The 17673-nt window shown below is 43.9% G+C and overlaps 1 protein-coding gene across 2 annotated transcripts in view; it reads left to right on the forward strand.

The window, feature by feature from the left end:
• The window catches only part of TMOD2 (tropomodulin 2), a 338026-nt gene that overhangs the window by 282484 nt on the left and 37869 nt on the right, over positions 1-17673 (forward strand). For both annotated transcript variants that reach the window (XM_085644184.1, XM_085644185.1), the window contains exon 8: positions 4207-4350. In XM_085644184.1, the coding sequence (XP_085500310.1) occupies positions 4207-4350 (144 nt within the window). The remainder of the gene's footprint in view (positions 1-4206; positions 4351-17673) is intronic.

Below are 17673 nucleotides of genomic sequence, written 5' to 3' on the forward strand. Positions count from 1 at the left end.
ATCACCCAGCCACTGCTGCACTGTAGGGGGCTTTGCACTTATCCAACTGATTGCTATCCTCATTTTAGCCAAGACCAACCCCAACTGGATACATTTACGTGTAAGCTTTTTCCCTTTGGGTCTGGGGGCAGCCCCAGCAACGCCCCTTTGATAGATTGAGGTAGTATCCACCCCGACACTCGGCAAAGAGTTTCCAGTATTAACCTCCAAAAAGAACCAAACTCTGAGCAGCCCCATATTATATGTAAAAACTGGGCATCATCGTGCCCGCACCTAGGGCATCCAGCAGGATGATGCGGGTATATTTTGTGTAGTACACTTGGTGTCAGGTAAGTTCGATGCACTATATTAAATTGTTTAAGTTTGAATCTAGTATTGGAACCTATGGTTTTAACCCCTTCGTGTATCTTTCACCATTCTGAGTCTGTCAGAGGCTCCTCCAGCTCCGCATCCCATTTAGTCTGAAGAGGGAGCGGAGGCATATTTAAATCTCCTCTCAGTGCCTTATAGATATGTGATGCCAGCATTCAGCCCCCCGCCAATGTCATGAGAGCTTGGAGCGTAGCAGTAATAGGTGGTTTCTCCGGGAACGAAGGCCACACCTCACGTGCCATTGTTGAGATCTTGGCATACTGAAGGTACTACCCCCCACCCAGGTCAAACATCTTTTCCGCCTTCTATCTAGTAATGAACTTTTGTCCCAAATAAAGATCTCCCATTGTAGAGCAGCCCCCCTCCGTTCATCTAAGAATGGACATGGTCCGGCTTATTTGTTTAAACGCCACCACCGCCCATAGCGGTGCCTCCGCAGCATAGGGCGCTTTTTTCACCACTGTTTTAATTGTGAGTTCAACTTTCAGTAACTTAATGTTCAGTCAATGATGAGAGATTTGGTATGGTTTTAAGTAACCCTGGGCGTAGTTCGCGAAGTAGCACTACGCGAAGCTACGCAAAGTGCACTTCGCACTACGCGAGCTGCGCGTAGCACTTTGCGAACTGCGTAGTACCCTGTTCGCACTGTGCAAGATGCCGTTTTCAATGATTGCACAGTGCGGACAAGCATCCGGCACTGTGCAATCATTGAAAACGGCATCTTGCACAGTGCGAGCTGTAGTTTTCTGCCGCTCGAGTAGATTTTTACTCGAGCGGCAGCTTTCGCAACGCAGACTGGTAGTTTCTCATCGGGAGTGGTCGCGAGCATACGCGACCACTCGCAATAAGAAACCTGACCTCCCCGCGTTGAGAATCTCGCCGGGATGTTTATTTTCAATGCTCTTAATGTTGCTGATCGCGAACAAGGAAAAAGTCTCGCCGGGATGTCATTTTGCTTGCTCGCGGTCGCCAACTTGATGTTGAGGACCGCGAGCAAGCTCAAAATGACTGCTGCTACGCATGTTTGCACTGTGCTACGTGCAATTCGCGTAGTGCGAAGTAGCGCAAACTTCGCAAACTACGCGAGTGTAGCGTAGTGCTTTGCCCAGGCTTAGTTTTAAGGCTTTATTTCTCATTAAGAAATCAATATTGTTTTTGTAATTTTTATAAAGGTTAGGAAATTTACAGAAATATCAAAAAAAGGTTTAGTTAGAATCAGCATAAGATAGACAGCATATTTCATAAACGAAATTGTCCCTATCCTAATTCAAGAGCCCTAACCTAAATAAGAACACATTAAGAGTTCTCTTGGAAAAGAGCAAGATTCTGGAGCATCTAGTTAGTCAAAGAATGAACTCCACATAAAGAGTAGTTCAGGACACTCAGCCGAGTTCCCCAACAAGTTTCAGTAACAACTGTTATTAATTCAAGGAAAATTAAATCACAGCAGCAGCTGTGATCAGCTGTAAGAGAGAGTCACCCAGCAAAAAGATCAGGATAGTAGGAAATCACTTTTGGCAGTAGCACACAGCAATCTTGACAACAATAAGGAAGAAATAATGCAAAAAGCATAAAAGGTAAGGTGGCATGGAAAATGGGAGAATGGCGTGGAATGGATTTATTCTCTAACTGGGAACACGTATATATGAAAACATAAAACATTTGCATCATTCAGCACAGTTCATCCAATGAAGACGGGCTTTCCAGTAGTCTGTTGTCTCGCCTCCCATTTCCCACGATAAACATTCACGCTGGTGTGCAGTTATCGACAAGTTTCTAATATGTCTTGCACTAGATACAAGAGAGAAGGTTCTCATGAGAACCTTTGCAGGCCTATTCTGTTAACTGTTGTCAGTATCCCACTGTGTGGACAAAGGGCTAGTCCAAGGCAATGAAACATCTCTATCTGTAAGTTGTAATGAGGCCATGCAAACCAAAATCTTCAGAAAGTTCAATATTGCTAATACTCTATTCATTATAAAATATAGCAGAATACATTGGGGCAGATTTATAACGGACTTGCGCCGCTTTTATGCCGCCGTTGCGTCACTTTTGTGATGCAGCGGCGGCGTAAACCCTGCGCTATGTTGCGCCCCATTTACAATGTGACGCATCTAGGGAGATGCGTCACGTTGTAAAGCCTGCACCACATGTGGGCGTACCTGCACAGGGGGGGGGCGTTCCGGCACAGGAACGCCTCCGAAAAGTGGCTGAGTGAAATCTACAAGATTTCACTCAGTCACTTTTCCGGCCATGCTGCGTCAAAACCCTGCGCCTGCTTGAAGCAGGCGTAAGGATTGACGCAGCATTGTAACGATAGGGCATCCCCGAGCCTTGCTGGAGCTGCGTCGCGCTTGCGACGCAACTCCAGCAATGCGCCAACCTTCCGCCATCAGATGCATCACGCATCTGTTTATCCTTGCGCCACGATGCGCTGCATTGTAAATGCGGCGCATCTATTGTGGCGCAAGGGTAAACTTTCATGACGCATCTTCCCTGGCGCATCCATGCTGATTTGCAGGGATGCGCCAGGGAACATAAATCTGCCCCATTGTTTAGTGAAATGAGGAAATCATATGGTGCGAGGAAGCAAACAAATACTTTTCTCTTAGGGTGGCACATTTTAAAGTGATGAACGATTTTACAGTTGGAGGATTAGGTCACCAGTTTTTGAAAGGCATTTTATTTTAATGCCAAACAGAAGTCAACAAAATACATTTTCAAGCCAAGTTGTACAAGCACATTAGGTATGAGAGCCTACTACTTATTTAAGCTGCACATTTATTTATTTATATTTTTACACGTTCAAGAAAGCATCCTCTCCTATGGTTAAAGCAACATGATTTATTTATCACATTTTAAAGAATAATTTTCTATGTTTTCCACTTTCTCTTCTACAGATAGGATAACATTTCAACGCATTTTCTGATGTCAGGCACATTCTCTTCATTGTTAACCAAGGCAAATTTCATGAAAAAGTTTGACTTTAACACGTTCACTGAACTAGCAGAGTATTTTAAATGCATAAATGGATAACACAGTTGTTTAGAATAGTTTGTCAGGGTTTGTAGTTATCTCCAGAAGTATAATCACATTCGCATTTTAAAATGTTTCTCTAAGGTAGGTCATCTGCAAATACTTTTTATCAGTATTTGTGGGACCCTTTTAGATTTCTGGTTTTCCTTTTGACTTTGAAGCCACTCGTATTTCCATTTGGCACTCAGTTAACAATCCAGTTTCTAGTTGCAACCACTTAACATTAATTTTGTTATGCTAGTATTATCAGGATAGTTAACTTATACCACAAATTGTAGCTTTTTGCATGACAGAATGCTGGGTGACATTTTATAAGTGGTTATTTCCGGTTTGCAACACTTGAAATGATCTTCAATTGGTTGCAAAGCCAGGGAAAGGGAGTTTGGGAACTAAGTACAACATAGTTAACCTTCAGATTTGGAAACCTTAAACTCTGGGGTCTTAAGCAGGTTTATAGACAGTGCTTTTGGGGCAAATACCACCCTGGTGAGTTGAAATGTTAAAGGGAATAGCTGTGAATGGTAAACTGGGAGACAGAAATGCAAGAAAGGATTTGGACTTAGTGCTTCATAAATTCTTTTTTTTTTTTAAATGCACTATTTGCAAAGAACAGGACAGTGCATCCTGAACTTTATATTGCTACTGATTAGTGCATATCTCTGCCTGTTATAGCATTTGTAATTGGCATGCTACCTAGAATGTTTCTTTAGGACTTATTTGCTTAATCTTAACCTTGAAATATCAAATACTCTAACATGTACCTTGCTTTTCATTCATGTTCTTTTTCCAAATATCTAGGCTTTTTCAGAGATGCTGAAAGTTAACAAAACTCTGAAGAGTTTTAATGTAGAGACCAATTTCATCACAGGAAGGGGTATCCTGGCTCTAGTAGAAGCATTGAAAGAAAATCAAACGTTGACAGAGATAAAGATTGCCAATCAGGTGAGATGTTATGTTATTACGTTTTCTTATGTTCTTGAATAGCATAGGCTTCTTGGTGCTAACTGGATATGAGCCTCATTACTAGTTCGGAGAGAACTGAAAATTTCCACGTTTCTGGTGGAAATTCAAAATACAGAATAGAATCCACCAGTTTAATAACTTCCATAAAACTATCTCTACTGTGGAGGAAATTCAGTAAGTGGATTCTACTCCTCATTTAGAGATTCCCAAGCAATTGGAAGATTTTCAGTTCCCTCCATACTCTATAACAGGTCCGAAGTAAAGATCACGGTAGAAGAGACCCTTGGAAAATACCTATGGTTTTAGCAAATAATGTAATAGAATACTGATGTATTAGGATCCTATTAAAAAATCATAAATTGCCTCAAATAACGATTTGCAATTTGCTATTTAATAATAGGAATCTACTCAAATGCATTTGGTGGAAGTGGTGCAATTTGCACACCAACATCTACCGAACGCACTGGTATTTTGTGAACCAACTTCTGTAATGGCGTGTCGCTCCCATAGGCGTAGATCTTGGCCTTGGACTGTCGGAGCTCCGGTCTCGGCCTGAGACGGTTGTACTGCTGTACGCCCATTACCGTCACAGACGCACCTGTGTCTATCACCGCGTTGACTTCTGTTCCTGCTATTAGTAGGTCGCATCGCGGCTGCGGTCGCCTGGTACTTTTCAGGGCTCTTGTGAAGGATATGAAGTACGTTTCTTCGCCATCCTCAGACTCGGTGCTCGAGTCCTGGTGGCCCCTGGCTTTCTCATACCTGGGCGGCGGTTGGGATGACAGTGACGTGTGCGAGAGCTGTCTTACCAGCTTTCTCTGCGGCTTGTCCCACTTGTTTCCACCCTTCTGTGTCTTCCTCCGGCAGACCGACGCGAAGTGATTTTCGATTCCACAGTTTGTGCACACCTTCCCTCTGGCTGGGCATGTCTTGAGCGGGTGATCTTCGTACCCGCAGTACCCACACAGCCGGGTTTGGGCTGGAGGCCGCCGGTCTCGGTGCCTCTGTGTCTTTCTCGCGTCCGCACCGCATCCGCCTTTTCTGTTTTCACCTCCACTTGTTTGTCTATCCCCTTTACTAGGGCCTGGTCCATTTCTTCTGCCCGCGCCGCCGACAGATCATGCGTCCTGGCCAGGACTAGGATGTCGTTCATCGGGATGTTGGGTCTGCGAAGTATCAGTCCACGAAGCGTCTTACTCCGGATCCCTAGTATCAATTGCGCCCTAATTTCCTCTTTGGCCCTGTCCCCTACGAGGTGCGTGTCCGCGAGGGCTCTTAAACGTGAATGGAAGGCGTCCACCGACTCCCCTTCGCGCTGTCTCGCTTGGCGGAGTTTAAAATGTTCATAGTCCGGGTTGACCTGCGGGTCGAAGTGCGCATTTAGAGCTGCCACTGCCGCTGCGTAGTCATCCTGGTTCCCTGTGTTAGGCAAGTGTTTGAAAAGGAGGTATACTTCTTCCCCTGCGTAGTGGAGCAGGAGGGACCTCTTCACCGCCCCGTCCGTCTCCCTCGAACCAATGAAATAGTTCTCCAGTCTGCCCAGCCAGGTTTGCCATCACGGGGCAGCCGTCGTGGGGTCAGCGGCTTCGCTGAACGGGGGCAGGACCCCTGTCGGGGGGTGATGGGGCAGCGCTCTGGCTTGGTCCTGTTGTTCCGTGTCGCTCATCGTGGCGCAAGAACCACGTACTCGGCGCACTAGTGCAGTGACCACTGACCTCCTCAGCAAACTTGTCCAATTGTATTCCGTCGCGCGCCGCGCCGCCTTGCTGGGCGATGCACTCTTCAGGCCTTGAGGCCTTCTGCTGCTCCATCAGCTGGTGGTGTGGCCTCGTGACCTCCAGGCAGGTCGTGTGCATGTCTCCGGTAACAGCAGCTGTTCTGTGGGGGAGCTGCTGGGCTGTCCGTAGCCTCGGAGATCAGTGTATGAAGGGGGTGGGGTGGGGGCCCATCCTTTGTCGCCAGTGTTATGTTTAGACGCTCTGCTGTGCAGCAGGGGCATGGGGCATGCTTGGTGGGGGCGCGCCACGTGCATGGGGCCTAGCGCGAGCAGTGCGCAAAAAGGACACAGACCCAGCCTTGTAGTCGGGCGCAAACTGCCTTCGTTCGCCCGCCCCTTTATTTTTATACACGCGTTCACGTCCGCCAACGTGAGCGCAAACTACGCATTCTGCCTCGCGCTCTAGCCAAAGACTAGAGCGCTAACTGTAACATCTGGCACTGCGAACTTACTGATAAGCAGGAGAAATATTGAAAAAAAACAGGAGTCGCTGATAAGACTTTACAAACACACGCAGTGCCCGACAGTGACATTTGTACGTTAAATTATACTGTAATTTGATTACGCAGGCTACAGGATGCTGGTATGATCGGGCGGCAGCATATTCCGACTCCCCTGTTCGAGCACATAGTTAAAAGTAGGCAAAACCGTTGAACAAAAGCTGAAAATATTGTGTGCTGATGCAAACTTAATGAGTGGACAGCTTGGAATTGCATCACCTCGCTAAACCATGCATCTGCATTCCTGACCGCTGTGAAAAAGAATGTATTGAGGGCTGGAACCAACATTTGCATTGCCATATTTTATATATGAACATGAAATAAACCGAGGGACACTCAGATCGATAATTGCAAAATGATAAATAATGTAATTCATTTAATAATATAAGAACGTGGAATAAATCTGTATGTTCCAGCCACACTCGTCCCATGGAGCAGAAGTGCAGTCAAAGATACATACTTAATAGCAGTATTTCTAAAAAAAAAGAAATAAATTACTCTGATTGCTTGTACAATAAACAGCCGGAAGACATCCATTACCCCAGTGGATTGGAAAGGTTGCTTCCTGGTGTGTTTTTCTGTTATCTCGCACATTGTAAAAGCTGATTGCAATCATACAGAAAAATGTAAATGTTAATTTTCTGCATTTATTTTAATTTGTTGGAACATTTGTTACTGTATTTTCATGTAAATTGCGAATTATTCTGTAGACCTCACTGCATCTGCATTGTGCAGCAGAGAAAACTCTACGCGCATGGTTTATTTTTAAATTGAGCACCATGAGCAAAATGCACAGAGGGTCCTTCCTGGAAAAAAATAGCATTCTAGGCTTCGAGCAAGTTACAATCGTAGACAACAAAAACACACACACAAGGAGCACACTATAAACTATGGTGGGAGATGCTCCACAAATGGAAGGCAGCGGGCGGCTGCTCCTGTTATATGATCTCTTTAGGGGGAGTGGAGAGGGAGCTGAGTGATATCCCTGGAGAAGAGGGGCTTACTTGTGTAGTTAGCCGGGTTTGTGTTTGGAGTGGATGACAGGACCCCTTGCTTGACGAAAGCATGTGCGCTCTTTCTGATTTTCATGTAGATGGCCAGAAACTCGAGTTGCTACTTCTATGGAGCCCTAGGTGGGAGAAACGGAGACATAACGCAAAAAAAAGCCCAGCACTTTGAAGAGAGAATGTGGCATAACAACTAGAGTAGAGTTGCTGACGTTGTCCTTGGGGAACCGAGTTTGAGTCTCTGCGTTGCCTTTTCTCGTGCCTAAAAATCGCAAGATTTTTGTTTTGCACGGCGTATTTTTCCCCAAATGAACGGAATAATAACGTAAGGATGAAGTGGCCACCGCACTAATAATGAGAAACGTGCATGAAGACCTTTGAATTGCTGTTCGAAATAGCAAGCAAACTTGGACGGCGTGAATGATTATAATATTACTCCTGTGACCAAGGGAGGAAGTAGGGATGAAAAAGAACCTGAAAGTGGGAGTCCAAGGGGCAGTGAGTGCCTGTTGGTGAAAGAAAGAGGCACCATGTGAGACTATAACTATGCAGCCTTGGAAATTCAGACCCCCTCCCCTCCCATGATCATAACACCGGACGCAGACTTTTTAGCCAACCTTTGGTGCTTTACAAATTAAGCACTGCTTGTATCCATAAGGAAGCAGTCAAGAAATTAAAAATGAAAGGTTTATTATAGTAAATATAAAAAAAATCATTCACTCGGCGTTGCTGTTTAGAAAGTGAGGGAGGAGTCTAACCGCAATAATTAAAGTGTAGTGGGGATCATGCACTCTGAATAGGTTTTACCTTTGTTAAATTTCATACGCTTTCTTTTGTCCGGATTGGACTTTAAATAGTCCTCTTTCTTACACGTTTGGTGCTTTCTCTGCAGAGTCCGCAGAGACAAAAAAGCACAAAAAAACTAATGTTTTGGAGAGAAAATGTGGCATAAAAAATACAGCTGCGGACTTTGTCCCTGGAGAACGGAGTTCGAATCTTTGCATCGCCTTTCCTCGTGACTACAAAACTCAAGATTTTATTTTTTGCACTGCATATTTTAAATTACCTCTTATACACTGCACAAAATCCTAAATGAGTACATCAAGATATCCTGATTGTGTAACACGAGATGTAGATTCTGTGCATTTAATAGGATGCGATTAAAAAGATTAATTTAACAACTGGAATCGCGTGGGACCATTTAGAATCTTTTCAAACAGCATGTATCCATTAAAGACTGGTAAATCAGACTGACTCTGCTCCAGCCCTACTGGGCACAACATTACTTATGCCACAAGGAAACAATTCTAACCAAATATGGGAAACCAATTTACACAAAATTTGTTTGGCCTGCCCAAATGCACCCTCACAGATGCTTTCATTGGCCATTAAAGTTATCTAATCATGAGCAAGCTGTCCATCCAAGCCACCCTGTAAGATGCTGCCAGCGGCAGACTGTAGCGAGACTGCAAAAAGCTGCTAATTTCACATTGCATTTGTGTGAAACGAGCCTTCGTGGATTTTCTGACAGACTTCCTGCATGTATTGCAGAAAATGTGCCCACCATTAGAGGATCTAGTGAGAAGTGCTGGCATTCCATACAAGTGGATTTTATGGGGAAAATGTCTCGATTGCATTTTTTCAAAAACGTTACCCTTTCATAGATCCCTTACTTTCATTGATTATTTAATTGAAAAGACAACATTGCCCCCTTTCCACTTACTCAGTAGATCAGAAAAGAAGTCTCGCGAGGTTTGAGTTTGCTGGAAGGGGAACCCGTTGACACTTACTTTCTCCGCTGAAGTCTAGCTATGTAAACAGTCACAAGGTTAAGCCTTTTTCGCTTTGAAATCTGTATTACTGAAGCTGCTATAAAGGGCTGGTTACAGCTTGTTCCTTCAGAGTCAGTTAAAAAAAACAGTGTCGCTGACTCAGAAAAACCTGTAAATTAGGCAGGTTCTAATATACCCATTTCCTCTGTTGAAATATCTGTGAAAAAGAAGACTACGTTGTATGTGACCAGCAGTATTGTGCTGACATGATCTTTTCCCCCCTTAACTACTTTCCAGCTTCTAGAAGGGGTTTCCTTTCACAAAAAGAGGGTATTGTACAAAAGTTTATTGCCTTTTTAATTTTACTCGTGTTTGCCCAGTGTCCCTGTTTCTCTGTGGAAATTGCATGAGTCACGCGGATCAAACCTAGTATAATTGCACACATATCACTTCTGCATTTGGTAGAGCCATGTGTGTACTATGTCAAATGCCATATAGCCCATTTAGCTAACCAGGCGGTCGTCTAGTGTGCCAAGTTAAATGGATTACCAAATTCGAGGAAAAAGTATCAAACAAAACTAGAGTGCTTCACTTTTAATGTTAAAAGTAATGCGCGGGTGCCGCGATTATAGCAAAAGTAAAGAAATAGAGTTTTTTTTCTATTTCTTTACTTTTGCTATAATCAAGGCACCCGCGCTTTACTTTTAATGTTAAAAGTAAAGCACGGGTGCCGCGATTAGCATGAAGCTGCCGAGGAGGGAGTGGGAGAAGGGAGGGGATTCATGCACGCGCTGAAAGACAGATGGCAGTTGTTCACGTCGCGCACGCTTGTGCGTGTAATAGCAGGCTGGAGGCCGGCAAGGTAGCACTTTTAAAAGCAGCTACTAAATGTCTCGCCAGAGCAGCGCATGCGCTGGCTCAGGCGAGACCTAAAAATGACTGCTATGCGACCAGATTTTGATTGCAAATCAATAACACATAAGCTAAAGAATCTTTATTTGGGAGGGAAGCACTTTACACACCCCTTCGAAATACCGATTCTGTATTCATTCTAAAAACCAAATTGTGTTTTGGTAACATGTTAACGAATCACAATATGGGCTGGGTACATATAAAAAAAGGCATTTTGCTCTCACTAAGGCTCAATTTCAAACGTTGCGACTGTAAAGTATCTTGATGCATCAGGGTCTAGCTGAACAGTAATTGTCCTATGACACCAAATTCCATTGACAGACATTGCACATCATGGCTGCCTGTACAGAAAATGCAGTACTCTCCCATATGGAATCCTCTAAACAGCGTAACCACAGGAAACATTTGGCCATGCGCGGAAAAGTGCCCATTTAGATAATGAAATGCATTGCACTCTATAAAGATTAGTGTAATAGCAATATATAGTTATCTTTTACATAGTCTTAATGGTACATGGGTAGTGTTATTTTATATGTTCATTGTTACAACACCCCACTTTGTGTTTTGGCAAAACAGATTGCATGTTATTGTAGAGGTCTTTTTGGTCATGTTCAAACTATTATTTCAGAGGACACAAATAAAACCTGTAAAAAGGAGACAAGATTGTTTTCAGAAATGCATTTGAGTTTCCTGCCACTTACAGTCCTACATTTACACAGAAAATATGGTGCAGATCATATTTACTATGTACATTAATTATCTTTTTCTGACAACCACTTTAATAACTCTAATGCAATACAGAAAGACGCGCTCCTGGTGGGCTTTCATTTTAGGCAGAGAGAATTTCAAGTCGAATTCATTGAAGCAACATTAAACTTCTATTTTGCCTTTAAAAATACTTCTCTCCTGGCAGGTCTTTAAAGACTGTAGAAGTGAAATTACATCTATGCGAATCTCGAAAATGTTAAGCTATGCATAGGGTGAATCGATTGCGGATTCTCTTGTGAATATTCCAACTCCTAATGTTTGGAATTGGAAAATACATGTTTTTTTTTGTTTTAATCTAACAGTTGTTTGGGCGTCAATAGAAGGCATACAAAGAATGGAGAGGAAATCCCAAACGCAGCTTTGAAGTTGTGTGGAAAGCCACTTTTCATGGGAGCAAGTTGAGCTCACAAGCTCAAACCTTTGACTATGCCGCATACTCTAAAATGCACTATACAACATCTTAACAATTAATAACTTTTCCTTGCCCCCTTCCTAAAATATTAAAATTCAGTTAACCTTCCTGTCGTAATGCCTCTATTCTTTTCCACTTGTCACTCAGTGCTTCTCATTGCTTCCAGTTCATTTTTCATTCACCCTCCACCCTGCTCCTCATTTTCTTCCCCTTGCTTGTTAACTAAATCTCTTTCGTTATAGCCATCACACTGCCACCAGAAAAATATCTCCTGAGGTGTTCTGACACCATCTCCACCTGGTATTCCCCACATATCCTCCAGCACTTCAGTCAGCATTTCCCAAAACAGCCTGCTGCCCAGTACCTACCTGTTCACAATCTTGCTTCATGTTGATTGCTGACTGTTTCCTAACTCCTGTCCACACTCATATGGGTAGCAATGCCTTCCAAAACAGGAACACCTGGCCTACCTTTCTCTCACCTTCCCCGAGTCTTGTTTCACCATCTTAATCAGTTCCAGTCAAGTAGTTTGGATGAAGTAATTTTCTCGCAGATGAATCAATGCTGCAACAAGGTGTGGCCATTTATCCCTCAGCCCCACAAGGTGTGCAGTAAATGCCCCTACCTCTCACCTCCCAAACCGTTTCAATGGACTGACACTTTGCCAAATTCCAGTCCCAGCTATTATCCATATTTTTATACCTGGCCTACTTCAAGGTGGAGTGACTGCATATCCATAACTCCTCCTACCTGCCACTCTTCACCCAGGGAACTTGTAAAAGAAAAACAATCATCATAACTCCCTGTATCCTGCTGTCTCACTTTCTGGGTGCACATATTTCCACATGCAATCATTCCACCATATCCCAGAGACTTTGATTTACCATCCTTCAAGCCTAACATAAACCGTTCAGTGGCTGAACGCATCCTAAAAGAATGAGTATCAAATATGTTTGCACCCCAGTCACCTTTCTGTATGAACAACCTTAACACCCTGAACATCTGCCTGCCTATGCCTGTGACTTTCCTTCCACACTCGCCCAAGAACAAACAACTTCCCACCTCACTTCTCAAACCATTACAACATCTATATAGCTGGACCGAATATACTGCCACCACACAAGAAGACCATATCCACACCCCAGTGCCCACTAACTTCTGATAGGTCTTGGATTTCTTTAACCACACTTGCATCTGTTACCTCTCATCCATACATCCTCTCATAAAACCACCATACTCCATTACTCCAACACTTGGAATGTTCCAACACTTGGATTGCCCCAGAGAACAAAACAAGAAGATCACATTAAAAAGCTTAAATTCTAAGTTGACATGCACACAGCTCTCACCTGTTTGATGATACCTTTCAGAATGTCCACAGTCATGAGCAAGCAATAATCACTTCTCTTCCATTTCTCGCTGTTTTATTTCCTAAAACTCTCCATTCCTAATTCAACTCTCCACCACTTGGCTCATAACCCCAGAAGTATTTCCTATAGAACACAAACCCTACTGGTCTAGATGATCTAGCCACACAATCTCTCCTGTACACCAACTCTCCCCTCTGCCTACTTCTTTCCTGGGTGCAACCCAGTTTCTTCACTATAATGCCATTGACTTCTGAGCTAGCTGCAATGCTCTTACAGTTTGGATATGCACATCTTGCATGACACTGCAGTTGCCATAAAATCCACCTCTAATGTGAAACCATGGGACCTTCTCTGCTGTGAACAAAATAGGTCATTAGCATGTTCATTTGTAAGTTCAAGAATGACATTGTTAGACATATCAGCCCTAGGGTGGTCTTCTGCCAAACCTTTTGCATTCTCTCCTCCTGTTTTACTGAATTCGTTTTTGTCGGCCATAGGGCTATATGCACTTTACCACTGTTAACCTAACCTAAATTGCTTGTGCTTGCTCCCTAAAAGGGAAAAGTGGCATACACCTGATTGGTATTTTGATTTACTTATAAGTCCCTCATAAAGTGCTTTACCATACATCCAGGGATAGTAAGTTACACGCTATTAGTGGGCCTGCAGCACTTATTGTGCCACCCACTTATGAAGCTCCCTGACAAATGTCACAGGCCTGCCATTGCAGCCAGTTAGCAGTTTTAAACCTGCCAAGTTGACTTGCCAAAATAACCCTTTTCTCATGCTTAAATCTCCTTACGTCACTCCTAAGGTAGGCCCTAAACAACCCATTGGGAAGGGTGCATTGTATTTAAAAAGCTGGACATGGACGATTGAGTTTTACATGTCCTGGTAGTGAATTTTTTTTTCATGATTGTGTGGCCTACCAACCTCAAAGGTGGCATTCTCTTGTCCTAACCATTTTGTGCCTGCAGCCGGTTTCCTGGGTCACTTGACTAGATGTAGTTGGCAGTTGGCCTTTGTGCATTCCTTTCAGACAGCCACACAATAGAGGGACTGGGTGTTGTCAGGATGGACAATCCAAGCAGGATGGAGTTGCAGGACTGTGCACAGCCTTACTTGCGCTTCAAAGGAGCTGCCTCAGCACACACACAAAGAACTTCACACTAGTGCCGCCAGACAGATTGAGACCAGCGCAGGGAGGCGGGAAATCCCAGACACTTCTGTGGGAGGAAAACACCAGCATTTTCTTCCACTCCATAACTGGCATCAGGTATGAAAATAAAACCTTCAAACTCACTCTTCAGTTCACTCCTGGACTTGCGAAAGGACTCTCAGAGGATTGCCCGGCTGCACCAAATGGACTGCCCTGTTGCCTGAAGCCTGGTGTATGCCCTCAGAGGACAGCCCTGCTGCTTGAGACCTGCTTTCCTATTTGAACCCAAGACTTCCAGAGTGACTGCAAGGGCCAGCCTGATCAGAGCCTCAGGGACAGAAAAGGCTCTTACCATCTTGAACAGGCACCTGGACCCATCCTGAGTGAGTCCCAACCCCACAAATGATGCCCATCCAGACCTGGACCCTGGAAAATTGTGCAAAAGGTTTTCAGATATCCCAAATCCCAAACTGAAAAGTTTCTACTAAAATGTGCTCTGAGAACCGAGAGGAGACCCGTACCTTCCTGCTCGCTGATCTGTCCAAGGCACATCGCTGGTCAAGCTAACTTCATGGCTGCTCCAGCTATGTCCTTCTCTGCAGCAGCAAATCTTGTTAATTTGCCTCTCGTAGAAGGGGTATCCGGCCTCATGCAGCCCTCTTAAGCTACAGCCTGCAGCTTTGTCCAACAGGACATTTTCCACTTCCATAAAAGGTACTAGGTTCGAACTCAGAAATCCTCACAGAGACTTCCTCCAGTGGCTCCCCGACGATGACACCTCCTCCTTGGACACCGCCGGCTGCCTTGCCCTGCTAAACTTTACATTCTCATACATTTTTCTTCAACAATTAGTCTAGCTTCGAAGGTAAGCAGAGACCGGGCCCAATCCACTTCTTGTATCCTAAATGCGCTCCATCGCAGTCGGCCATAACTTTTGACTTTTTCCCGTGCAACTAAATATCCGCAGTTGGTGCTAGATTTCACTTTAAACTTTAAAAATCCATAACTCTGGCTCTACCGATTGGATGTTTGTTGGTTTGTTAAATAATTTATTAAAATGTACTCTATTTTATTTTTGCTTGGTGTGGGATTTTTCTTTTGTTCTGTTTTCACTTTATTACTGTTAATGTGCTGAATAAATACTTTCTACATTGCCTCTAAATTAAGCCAGAGCCTTAGTTAAGCCTGGCTTCTTTTGTGCCAAACTTGCAGAGGGTTAAGCACAGGCTAATATAGAGACTTTTTGTGGTTCACCCTGACAAGGATTGTGGCTGTTGCTTGAGAAGGGCTCACACCCCCCTCAACCAACAACCCGATTACTTACTGGGATTTTCTCACTGTTAGACCTGGCAGCCTTAGGATAATCTACCCCCCAACTTTCTGCCTGTTTCCTCCACTTTTTTTGCTAATCTCATTTTTGCTGGCCTTAGTACTCTGTGCACTTTACCACTGCTTACCAGTGCTGACGTGTGTTTGCTCTCTCCTCTAAACACTGTAATATTGGCTTATCCCTGGAATATTTAATTTAGTTCTAGGTCCCTAGTAAAGTGATTCTGTCCTTGTAGTGAAAAACTTTTAAATTAGTTTTTCAATACTGCAACTATCTCTCCCATAGGATAATATTGGAATTGCCTTATTACATTTTATAAGAGTAATTTCCAAATAGGGAGAGATGGCCTGTTCATGTTTGGTGTCCCTGGAAACACAATTTAAATTCCTAACTTATGGTGAAGTTGGATTTGAAATTGTACTTCTGACAATGCCACTTTTAGATAGTGGCATCTACCTGCCTTAGCCATTTAGTACCTGCAGCTTGTCTGTGGTCACCTAACTGGATGTATCCGACAGTTGACATTTGTGTATTCCTCCTAGACTGTCACACACAATAGGGAGCTTAGGTGTGCCTAACTTATGATAAAGTCGGATTTCAAAGAATAATTCTGGAAATGCCACTTTTAGAAAGTTGTAAAAAGAGAAAGAGTCTCAGACGTCATGTTTCAAGTGCTGTTAAATTTATTTCACAGACTGCAGACCATTAAATTAATTAAGTGGACCGAAGGTATCATTTTACTGTGTCATTTCATGTATTCATTTTATCTTCACATTATTCCATACATAAGTGACAAGGTGATACTTAAAGGGTTGGTACACACCATAAAAAAAATGATTACAAAACGTAATCAAATAATACACATAATTAGACAGTGTGGTTAACCTCTTCTGTGCCCATGACGAGATGGTCTCGTCATGGAGCACAGTCGCGCTGTGCCCATGAGGAGACTATCTCGTCATGGAACCCACCCACTAGGGAAGCGCCAGGCACAGGAGGGGGAAAAGGCCTGGCACCCAAGGGGTTAAAGAAAAGGACTTAATTACAAGCAAAGAAATCTGTTTTAACAAATACACGGAAAACCAGTCGCATTTAAACAAAAAACGCAGCACTGGACAATGATTTTTAAAAAGACTCTAAGTAAAATAAAAGTGCTGCTGAACACTGGGAAAAATAATTGCGCCATGTAGAGGAATAGTTGTAAACAATTTTCTACAGAGGCAAAATGAATCAATTTCAAAGTTCCCCATAGTGTGTGATGCCTGCCAACGTGTTTTGAGTCCCAAACTGATTTGAGGGAATCTCTTCAGGGCGTGGACTGGATTTTCTGTAGAAAAATGGTAATAGGATAATTTACCACAAAAGTTGAAACTCTTGAATCACCTACAAGTTACATATGTGTAGGTTACACATACGGTAAATACCTGTTTACATTGGAGGCATTTTTCTGCCTTAGTCATTTAGTGCCTGTAGGCTGTGTCTGGTCACATGACTGGGCGTAGCTGACAGATGAACTTTGTGTATTCCACCTAGATAGCCACTCACAATAGGGAGCTTAGGTGTGCCTGGATGAGCCTTTAATGGCAGAACGGGAGGGAGGAGTTGGGCAGAGCCCCACTTACATCTTAATAGGCCGTGTCCTGTCTCAACACAAAGAGCTGCATTTCCCCTGTAGTTAGTCTGGAGTCAGGGCAGGGAAGGCAGGATGCCTAGGGACTTCAAAGGGAAAGCTCTAGAAGCCTCCCCATCCCTTCAAAGGCACAACTGGATATACATACTGGACCTCAGAAACCAACTATTTAGAACACTTCTGGACCCATGAAGAAGGACTGCTGTGCTGCAACAAGGACTGCCACTCTGCTGGACTGCTGCTCTAAAGGAACTGCCTTGCTGTGCTGACCTGCTACCTAGGGAAGGACAACCAGACCTGCGGCTTCATCTTGAATCCAGGACTCCAGAGTGACTCAAAGGACTAGTATGATTGCCTCCTGATCTGAGCCTCAGGGACATAAAAGGTTCCTCAACCAGCTCCTGAACCCAGGTGCAGCGTGTTCCTGACCTCCAAGTGATGCCTCTCAGGTCCTGGGCCCATGGGCTCTTGAAATAAAGCTTTTGGATTCATCGCGACCATGAACAGGCCCGTTCGCACCAGAACCGCACCGCTTACACTGAAATTCAGCACAAGGCACCGCCAGCCCATCTCTTCATATAGCAAGCATCGATCGCCCACGGATGACTTCCACCCTCAAGGTCTATCCCGCCGGTGTATGACCCTCTGGCCTGCTCTTCACGCCA

This window comes from Triturus cristatus, chromosome 3_1 (assembly GCF_964204655.1).
Source record: "Triturus cristatus chromosome 3_1, aTriCri1.1, whole genome shotgun sequence".
Lineage (NCBI taxonomy): Eukaryota > Metazoa > Chordata > Amphibia > Caudata > Salamandridae > Triturus > Triturus cristatus.